We start from the raw sequence: 11,290 nt of genomic DNA on the forward strand, positions 1-11,290 counted from the left end.
TTAATAAAGAATAACGGTACATGATATTACTGTACATGTCGGCTAGCTTAACCGAGCGGCTGTAGCTGCAGGGCTTTGGCCCGGCTTGGGCCCGTTGTCCACTGCTGCACAGACATAAACTCAAGGCGTGAAAGCTTTACACCGCCTGATTTCGTAAATCAGCGAAATTCAGGATCTCTGAGCGTTTTCAGGTGATAAAAACTGGTCATCGGTCAGGTGGTTGCATAAACAATCGATCGACTGGCCCTTTTGCCTAAAATCATACCTTACCCTATGCTACTGGCAAGAAATCGTCCTGAAATCGGCTGGGCACACCAACCCAGCGCCGGCCATTTTGAATAAGCTTCCTGCAACGTACTCGTCCAATGAGAGAAGAGCAATTGAAAGACAATACGTCATCTGCCAAGGATTGTATGCACAGGCGCATACATTGCATGCAGCTCATTCAAAATGGCCGGCGCTGGGTTGGTGTGCCCAGCCGATTTTAGGACGATTTCTCGCCAGTAGCATAGGGTAAGGTATGATTTTAGGCAAAAGGGCCAGTCGATCGATTGTTTATGCAACCACCTGACCGATGACCAGTTTTTATCATCGAAAACGCTCAGAGATCCTGAATTTCGCTGATTTATGAAATCGGGCGGTGAAAAGCTTTCACGCCTTGAGTTTATGTCTGTGCAGCAGTGGACAACGCAACGGGCCCAAGCCGGGCCAAAGCCCTGCAGCTACAGCCGCTCGGTTAAACTAGCCGACATGTACAGTAATATCACGTACCGTTATTCTTTATTAAATAATCAAGTCATGTAGACATTCTACACATTGATGATTATGCAGCGCAGTGCGTTCGCCTGGCCCGAGCCAGGCAGCCATAGCCACTCGGTATAATGCCAGTCAACATGTAGGCCTATAGGCCTACACTAATATCTCACGTACGGTGATTCTTTTACTAAATAATCAACTCTACATATTAAATACGATTATTATCCCAGCAATGTGCCAAGCGCCTGTGGATTTACCTGTGAGTTTTGTAAACATTTGCCAAGGCCTCAACAGGAGGTTTTACCGAACTCATTTGACGTCTTTGCTATTTCATTGTGAGTACCCGTTTCTTACCGATGTCAAATTAATTATCATGGAATAGATATCAGACCACGTAAGATAGTATAAAATGAACAGAAAAAGTTCCTTAAGGACCCCCGAACCCAATTTGTTTTTCTTAGGTAGGATATGTAACACTTTTGAGTATGCCAACCCTCAAACTACATGTAACCCTTACCCTAGCCCTGCGACCTGTGCTGTGTGTTTCCGGCATTATACACAGCCTCCCACCACAGCCCTGCTGACTCTCATAGGAAAATCTGGCGAATGCGGTCACGATTTTGGACGCACGAAAAACTACTATTTTCGGCCGAAATCAACTCAATTCCGCTCTATGCCTATACCTGAATAACTCAATCACTCACAGACTGCAAAAAGATTTGTTCTCATGATGTCAGATACTATTGATCAAGGGTCCAGTGGCTGGCCATTAACAAGATATGACTGGCCACTGGACCCTTGACCATATATCGCTGGTAAACTAACGGTTTGGGAGTCATGAGAGCAAATCTTTTTGCAGTCTGTGAGCGATTCATTAAAGGTTTTTATCATTGAACGGCGCATTGGTATAGTTAGATCACTGTTATGTGGTTTATCTCATTTCCAACACACTTTTTTCTAAAACCGGGATTTTCTTATGTCTTATGTCGAACATGCAATTTGATCTATTTTAAATCCTCAAATTATTGATTTTAAAATAGATCCAGTTCAGTTTCAATCAAATGGTGACTCTGCAGGCCGCTACGTCATCAACACAAGTTTCCTATGGCATAGAATGCATGCCTAAATTTGTCAATGCACTACTGTAGTTCCTTGTGCCACAGAGTGGAAATGTTATAATTAAATTGTCAAATGAAATACTCTAGGCTTGAATGCACATGTAATTATGACATACTGAAATGGCGATTTACTTCCATTATGTAATGCAATAATGAAGTTACAATATGCAGCAAACTGATGATTAGAAGATTACACACACTGACTGTATGCAAACCTTTATTACAAGCGTAACATCTTGATGTACGACCGCATACGAGAACTTTGTAATGAAGAATTCAAACTCTTTAATCATTATTGACCACATGATATACTGAGTGATGAGGTGACAACATGACTGATTGAATACAGTAATAATAATAATAATAATAATAGTCGCGCCAGCGGCTTACTGATTACGCATGCGCATATTTATAATATACTATCCGACTAACCGGAAGTGTACCCTTCTTTCATGGGCGCCGCCATGTTTTGTTTTTTTTTTGAGTACTCGTAAATAAACGAACACGAAACAAATTACTATTGCATAACATGCCATTTATAAAATATACCTCTTTTATTAGCCAGTAAATGTTATTATGCACCTTGTCGCTGATACAAAATATCGTTAATATAGATAAAGGGAGAAAACTGTCGTGCATATGAACGGGGGCAAACGCAAAGAATGCTGGGATTGAATTTTAGAAAAGCGCCCCCTGTGTCAATAATTAGATTCAAAAATTGCCAGTTTTTAGACGGAACGCTATAGTTTTCAGCTTGCAAGTGGAAGGTGGGCAGTGCGGTTACCATTGCAATGATAATGATTGCATAATACGCCCCTTGTTTAACGCAATAGGCTGTTATCATTGTAAAAATTGCCAATTTTTGTCCAAAATTGTACACGTTACAGAAATCTATACCTGCACTGCTGCAGGGTTTGACGTCGCGTCGTGTACCGTACGTGAACTGCTTTCATCAGAGGGAAACTGGGCATAGTTGTCATACAAACGTTTATGAAGTAACAATTAATTACATTTTATCACGAATCAATACAAATAACATTGCCAATCTTAACCCCTGGCGCGACACCAAGGGCTGAGCCCTATATAATATTAATGGGTTCTTATGCGAACATTAATCTTAAGTGACAGTATTGCATAGGCGAACTTAATTTTGCACATTCAAATTTTGGCAGGCATTGTGTGTCATAGGTTACCATTGAATTGTTGTATTGGGCATTTGATACATTTGATATATGAGGCGTTTGTCAGTATGCTTTTGGGAGCATAGCAAGAATTTGTAACAGACTTACAAAACAAAAATAGTAGAAAAAAGTACTAAAAGTGACACCTGGCCCTTCAAACGGATCAAATTTTATTCCTGTATAATCACATGAATTTTATGATTGATTTTTCAGAATGTCAACTGGAAGTGTGCTGCATGAAAAGAGTGGAATAGAAGAGAATATTCCTGTTGAACACCCAAAAAGATTAAAATTGGATCAACCAGCTGATCGCCATGACGAATATCAATACCTGGAGTTGATAGATCACATTATCAAGCATGGAAATCACAAAGAAGACCGTACTGGTACGGGGACCGTGTCAGTGTTCGGTGCTCAGTGTAGATACAGTCTAAGGGGTGAGAATGCCTGGTTTTTCTACTTCGCTTTTACCACAGTCCCTCTATAAAACAAATGTGCCCTTTATCGCAAGATTTTGATCTTTGGTTCATTGGAAGATTTTGTTGCATCAAACAGGTGTTCACCGATACAGAAAATGCAGGACCAAGCTATCATAGAGGTGAAAGGCTGACATGCAGAATCATCCTCAATAGGGTTGATCAAACTTGAGACCATAAAGACTGCTGATTTGCTGTAACTTGTGCTGTTTTGAGAACTTACTGATGTTTAGCTGCATAACTGAATATTTTCCATGGCTGTAAATATCTCTAAACCACTTCCACCAAAGCTTTAGTAAAAAGCTGTTCTTCTGTTTGGTGAAAAATTAGACCTGGAAGGCGAGTAGTAATAGGTGAATGGTGAAGTTATAATTTTGTGTTTTCTTGGTTGATTCTGTCTTCATAATCTTGTTTAACTCTTTCATGCCTTTGTCTCTATTGGAAATAAGAGAAAAACCTCTGACTCATCAAGTTGTGAATTACTCCTGCTACAGATCAGTTTCCTTTGCTGACAACAAAGCGGGTATTCTGGCGTGCAGTGGTAGAGGAGCTACTGTGGTTTATTAGAGGGTCTACCAATGCCAAGGAACTAGCTGACAAGAATGTCCATATATGGGATGCAAACGGGTCCAGGGAATTTCTTGACAATAGGGGGCTTCAACACAGAGAGGAAGGTACAGAATTTATGTGTGTGTATGTATCTATGTGTTTGTATCTGTGTGTGTTTGTCTGCAGCTGTCTGCCTGCATTGGTTTGTGTCTATGTGTGGGCTGTCTGTCTTGTACATATGTCGTATTTCAATTCAGTATTTTTGTTCTTTATTGTGTGCTTCCTCAAGCACTTTGAAATGCCAGATGTGTCCAATGTGTACAACATGCAATGTTGTTGACAAAGGAATCCTTTTCCTGATTAATACTAAGATGTCAACAATAACAGTGCATTTACTCATACAGTTGATGTGTTGACAAGCTAAAAAGCTGTTTCAACATGCCTTAGGAGTTGAACAAGAACTTCCAGTTGTCATACAAAACTAAATTACTGAAAAATATTAAAAAGGAGTTGCAGCTACTGGCTCTTTTAAAGAGGTAGACTTACAAGATGAATTGGTATGGCACTACATGCACACACACATAGGCAGACACAGGCCGTAATGGAAAGTTTGATATTGGGCATTTGACATATTTTGGAAGAAGAAACTGTTAGTTACAACAAATTGGAAATATATCAAAAGTTACAGCCTGTGTGGAGGGTCAGTTGTGAAACAATGATATGAGGGAGTGATGATGTTGTTTTAGGAATGTCACAAATGTTATTCCTGTCACCATGGTAATAGGAGACTTGGGTCCAGTGTATGGTTTCCAATGGAGGCATTTTGGTGCTGAGTACAAAGACATGCATGCCGACTACAGCGGACAGGGTGTGGACCAGTTGGCCCAGGTGATAGAACAGATTAGAAGCAACCCAAATGACCGGCGAATTATCATGACAGCCTGGAACCCACCTGGTAAGATTCATCGTCCTCCAACTGCACAGCACGGTACTACACAGTACAGGACTGTAAACCAGTGCATTGCACTGTGCTGTGCTGCACTGCACTTTACTGCACAAAACCACTGCGTTGCACTACACGTTACTACACTGTTTGGCTCACCACTTCACATACCACTTCATTAAGCACACAGTTTGCGCACTTAGAAATGCATCTCTGGCTTCAATTTAGGGACAAAGACGTTAATGACATTCTGTTGAATAGAACACAACCTATGCAAAGTGCAAAAAAAACTGAAAAGTCATATGTGCAAATATTCAAATTTTTACTCAAAAGTCAATGTCTTGAATTTCATTTGGTTTTGAAATATACAGTACTCAACTGAGTATAACCCTCTGGACAGTTTCATAAACAGGGTAAAGAGGACATTATTGTCACCAACAAGTAGTTGTTTTCACTAAATCAGCCATCAAGTCATTTATGACATACCTTCTCCTTTCTGTTGTTTTATTTCTGAAACAGACTTACCCAAGATGGCGCTACCACCATGCCATGCATTCATGCAGTTCTACGTGTGCAATGGAGAGTTGTCCTGTCAGCTGTACCAACGATCAGCAGACATGGTAATTATTTGTCCAGTTCTTCCAGCATACTTGTAGCCCCTGTGTACACAATAGCTCACAGCTGATTAATGCCCTGCAAAACTCAGTGCATGATGAACAATGTTCAAGATTCACATGAATCTATAAATTGTACAGGTCTTGACCAGCAGGTTTGCCACCTGAAGCAGAACATAACTACCATAACGGTACATCTGTATTTCCTCTGCCACTCTCACATTCGTAAATTACTAATTTTTTAGATGATTTACTAATTTTTTTCATTGTTGATTCGTAAATATACGAATGCAAGGAAGCAGCTAGTTGATTGAGAGCTCAAGGCCCCCAAACCTCAAAATAGTTCTGTCTAAGCACATTTTGTACTTAATTTGAATTTGACTGAATGATATTCTGTATTGGAACGGTTAAGTTTACTTATGAATTTCAAAATTTACGAAAAGTTTCAAAACCCAATTCGTAAATTTACTAAAAAATTTCAGAAGCCAGAGGAAACACAGTACATCACTTTGTGCATAATGAAAGGGCAGGCTTCACATGCACCGCACACGAGTGACTATGGGAGATCTTAGAGTGCGCCCTCTAGTGGTCAGTGTTTCGATATGTTCTCTCAGTTTTGAATGAAAACATGCTGTAAGGATACTGGGAGAAATTTGCAATGGGAGAGTAGCCTGCCGAGGGATATGTAAGCAAGCAAGTCCTTGGTCCAGTCAATAAAATTAAAAAGTCTGCTCTCATTTATAGCTTTCAACGCATTTCCTGGAAACCTTTCGAAGTAACCGATCATTTATCAGGTACAAGTTGCCGTTGTACATATGCTTAGAACGGTAATACCTTCAGTACTTCACTCACTGGCAATCATGGCCTTTTACAATACGCCAAAAGCCCCTTTCTCACAAACATAGCGATACTAGTTCAGATAACTGTGCAAGTGCAACAATGTAAAAAATTAAATTCAGACAATCAGATAATTTTGCTCTATAATCAAATATTGTAGATGCCTTTTTTTCTGTACTAACAAAAGATTTCATCATCTTCAGGTAAATGAGCTTTGGAGACAGACAACTTAAAATTTTTTCAATACTTCTTGTAAGGGAATGTTTGAAAGTTTCATTGAAAGTTTCATTGAGAAAAGTTTGGGCAAAAGTTTTAAGTCTTTCCCTTTCCAATACTACCTTAAAGAACTTAGCAAAGCTTCAAGCATGTATACTCTGTCAACGTGAAAGTGCATCGCCCAAAATAACACATTTCAATCAAATTTTGTTTCAAAATTGTTAACGTGAAGATATCTTCCCGTCATGGAAATTCTTATCTCGATACTGCTGCATTCAGAAATAGATCAAACACTATTATTCTATTATTTCAGAAATTTCTTAGTCGTGTTCACAAATTCATCAAACTGTCTTATTCTCTTTGATATTTTCAGGGTCTTGGAGTTCCATTCAATATCGCCAGCTATGCGCTGTTGACATACATGATAGCGCATGTTACTGGTCTGAAACCAGGCGACTTTGTACACACTATGGGAGATGCCCATGTCTACTCCAATCACGTCGAACCATTGCTTGTACAGGTGAGAACTGAAAAGTTGTCATTTTCAATGAACTGTTTTCACAACTTCTATGGTACGATAGGTGTTGGTGGTGGTATATGGTGATCAAATTCAATTTTTTTCTGCAAGGAAAAACCTTTGCTTCCTAAAAGAGTTGCTGTAGCAATTTAATTCTGAATTCAGTGAAGATGGTTTGGTGTTACTGTCAATTGGCTGATTTTTATCTATCAAAAACACAAGAAAGCAAGGTCATGTTGGGGTCATGGAATTGGTAAGTTGTCTCGTATGTCAATGAACACAGCTAGTAATTTATCATTGCTGCACATCTGTTGCAATCCACTGTCAGTCACTTTCCAGTTTCTGAAAGCACTGCTTCACATGCTTTGATAATATTGATTTTCATGGGATGACCTTTTTCAGATCTGATCAATCTTGACAAATCCCTGCCTAGAATATATAACGGTTACATTGCTTTCATCAGCAACACTTTACATCAAACAAACCAGTTTGTCCCAGTTTCAAAGAAGCATACTGCCTCCCCTGATGAAATTTGGGTAATGTGAAAGTTGAAATACAAATTATGATCTGAATCACACCTACATATGATGAATTGCTGAAATAGGGCATTGGCATTTCAAAACAAAATCTGAACAGTGATCATATATATACTTGTTTTTCTCAGCGTAGCATAGGCATAGTCAGTGATAATTTGGCACTGTAATATAAAAAAATCACAAAAAACACGTAACCCTAAATGCTAGGAATTTTATGTGTCGCGATCATCATTCATTTTGAATTTTTGACATTTCTTTTATTCTTTTAGATCCAGAGAACACCTCGTCCGTTTCCAACTCTTCACATCAAACGGCAAGTTGAGAATATCGATGACTTCAAATTTGAAGATTTTGAACTGACAGACTATAAACCTCACCCAAAGATCGCCATGGAAATGGCTGTTTAAAACACAGTCAGCCGTAACTGTTGAATATTTTCCATTGTTTTTTGTTTTCTGTTCGTAAAACACAGTCTCATGTTCTACTCTAAAAATGATGTCAAATTACCTAATGATGGACTTGTCAGCACAGAACTATGTGAACAACGATATTGATGATGACCGAATGTTGATCCAGTTAAGTATTCGTACTGAAACAATAACATTGCATATTTTACACAATGGGCTGTGTTTGCAAAGCTAATATTTTTCGTTTCAACACATTTCACTGAGAAGAGTAAGAAAACTTATTTGTTTTATAGAACAAAAATAATGAAAATATCAACATTTACAGCTGGCCTTTTCCTTGAAGGTAGTATGTGCCTCGAAAGTGAAAGCCCTAAACTTTTGCTCAAACTTCCTCAACGAATCTTTCATCCATTCTCTTTAAAAATTAAGAATAAAATCAGGGTTACAGTGCAAATTTTGGTATTACACAAACAAATTACCCTAGATTTGCCCAGATTTGAAATTCAAAATGGCCGTCATCCCTGTGTCAACTGAATGGAAAAAAATAATATTGTCGAGTTTTGGAAAACTAAGACAGTGAAACGTTTGTGACACACCAAGAGCTTTAAAATTGACTCCTACAAGTGGTAGATCAGAAAAGAATTGTTAAAGATTTGAGGGTCCAAATATCTGTCCATGAGGCGCATACTAAAGTTATTGGAGTCTGCATGTGAGGTACATATCTTTATGTACTCTTTTACAAATACAGTGATTTATTTCTGATGGTGAGTTAGTATAGGAAAGATAGTTTAACAAATCAGGGCTACTATAACATACCATGACATTCCAGTTGTCCATGGAAATTATTACAATTGTACATATTACTAGGGGAATTGAATTAATGATTTTGTATGAAAACCATGGTAACAGTTTTATATCAACGACACATGCAAGTTGAAGGTGTGGTGATTTTTTTACCATTAATTTTTCATTTTCTATGCGACTTGAGTATTTGGAAGAGATTTAAATACAAGTGACTCGTAACTTATTTGTCACATCTAGTCGATGAATACAAGTGACTCACAGTGCCAGTGCCCTTCCTGTCAGAGTTCATTAACACTCAAAGAAAACTCTATTTTTGTACCATTGTATTTAAAGATAATCATTGTCAAGTTAGTATGTTTCATAACTTTCTGTGGTGCTCCAAAGAATTGCTCCAAAGAATTGCTGTTTGTTGCTATTCTGTGACTTTTGAGTAACTAACCCTTAAAAGTTGTACTGCATTTCAAAGCCATGTTTACAAGCAAAATTGCACAAGGGATCTGAAATCCTCAACTATTTATAGCCAAGGCTGCATTTTGAACCATGGATACGGGCATTTTGATGCCAAATACACAGTTGTACATGGAAATGAGCTTTTAATCTCGCTTATTCTTTACACATGGAAACTTTAAAACTATTTCATATTTGATCATACAAATTAGGAGTAATCTTGCACTCAAGTGCCGTAGACAAGAAACTGCCTCAAATTTACCAGTACTTGAGACCCCAATCTCCACCAGTCACTTGGTGAACTTGTATGTACAGCACTAATATTTATATTTACAAAAGCCAAAACATGTTAAAACTTCATGTTCTGTACGCGTTCTAAAAGGAGTCCACACAAACTGTAGACTGGCAAAAAGAAAAAAAGATCTTGAGTCTAGAACTTTTACACCCCTATTTCTCTGTGTAGAGGTCCAACTTTACTGTCAGAAGAAGTGGAGTTGGACCAAACCATGGTAATGAAAGGGTTAATTAAAGCATGATATGCAACAGTTGTGTGTCAACAGGCTGAAATTAACAAGCCATTTCTTTGATATGTACTACCGTACATATGTACTACCATTCAAAGCCACGATATATACCACCGTTCCAAGCATCTTTCAATGTTCTTGGAGTTGAAAGTTTATGCACTAGGATGAAAAGTTGAGTGACTTTATTGTTGCGTCCAAAACAGTTAATGCCCAGTTACCATGTGGAGCCTCAGCTATCTGTGTATCAATGGTCATTTTATACCGTGTACTTATTCTGAATTGTAGATGAGTTTTATGCACCAGTTTATCATTAAACTTAAATTTTCTTATTCCAATAATGCTTGTGTAATTTGTATGTGCCCTTTCAACTTTGACTGGTGATGTCATAGCACACTCGGGGCTGGAAATCAGCTGCGGTTCCTGGTCCTAAGACAACCAAGCCTCTCCTTTGGACTTTTAATTTCCAGAAATGGTTGTCCCATGGGATTACCACTTAATCACATGTGTCATGGAATAAAACTGCAGTGTACAGCTGAACTGCTTGTGTTTGTCTCCAAGCTTGCTTGCAGACTTTCTCAAACAACAGTCAATGAGTGTCTAAGCTTGAGGAGATTTGAAAAATGAAAAGGAGTGGATATATGGAGTACAGTGTACCTTTTTGTCTTGTGTTTATAGTTTTGCACCGTTTGATTAGCATATAAGGAAAATCAAGTATTTTATGGTACAGTTTCTGTGTTGACTGAAAATGAAATACATGAAAAATGTTAGAGTATGATCTCCATTCAATTGTTAGATTTTCAGAAGTAGACAGTTAAATTAGACATATTATTGGAGTAAACAGGGACTTCCAGATGTCAGCCATAAGGGGTAGTGTCTCTGGAAGATATCTACAATGTTCCAGAACAGTTGACCACAGAAATAGTCTAAAATTTGTAGTGCATTTGCAAGTAGACTAAAATTAAAATCTATACAGCAACCATGGTGACACATGATACAATGTATCTCTGGAGGAAATTTATCATATATTTTAAATCCCTTCATAACTACCTTTTGAGCAAGTACAAAAAAGGTATGGTATGACTGATACGACAGTGCATTTGAGGGTGACATTTTCAAAGATAATATGGCTTATATTGACTGGAATCAAAACCATCTCTTTAAAGATTGGATGATATTTGGCGGATAATCAAAAAGGCCTAAAAATACAGCAAACAAGGCTTTAACCAGTTTCATCATAAGTAAATTTATTAAGAGATCTTTGCCAATTTTGATTACATCCAATTATAGAAGCCATTTCATAGAAGATCACCAAATGGACAGACCCAGTGTGTCATTAATATCACAGTTGAAGTTATTCCCAAACAA

The 11,290-nt window shown here is 38.1% G+C and overlaps 1 protein-coding gene across 2 annotated transcripts in view; it reads left to right on the plus strand.

The window, feature by feature from the left end:
- Window positions 1-11,290, plus strand: part of LOC139133082 (thymidylate synthase-like) — a 396,310-nt gene that overhangs the window by 1,488 nt on the left and 383,532 nt on the right. The window contains exons 1-7 of one of the 2 annotated variants that reach the window (XM_070699510.1): window positions 962-1,091; window positions 3,269-3,492; window positions 4,026-4,205; window positions 4,865-5,035; window positions 5,543-5,643; window positions 7,064-7,210; window positions 8,013-8,276. In XM_070699510.1, the coding sequence (XP_070555611.1) occupies window positions 3,270-3,492; window positions 4,026-4,205; window positions 4,865-5,035; window positions 5,543-5,643; window positions 7,064-7,210; window positions 8,013-8,150 (960 nt within the window). In that variant the 5' untranslated portion in view covers window positions 962-1,091; window position 3,269 and the 3' untranslated portion in view covers window positions 8,151-8,276. Of the gene's footprint in view, window positions 1-961; window positions 1,092-3,268; window positions 3,493-4,025; window positions 4,206-4,864; window positions 5,036-5,542; window positions 5,644-7,063; window positions 7,211-8,012; window positions 8,277-11,290 lie in introns of those variants that run through there. The other variant, XM_070699503.1, reaches the window with a different exon arrangement.

The sequence above is a fragment of the Ptychodera flava genome, chromosome 1 (genome assembly GCF_041260155.1).
Source record: "Ptychodera flava strain L36383 chromosome 1, AS_Pfla_20210202, whole genome shotgun sequence".
In the NCBI taxonomy this organism is placed as follows: domain Eukaryota; kingdom Metazoa; phylum Hemichordata; class Enteropneusta; family Ptychoderidae; genus Ptychodera; species Ptychodera flava.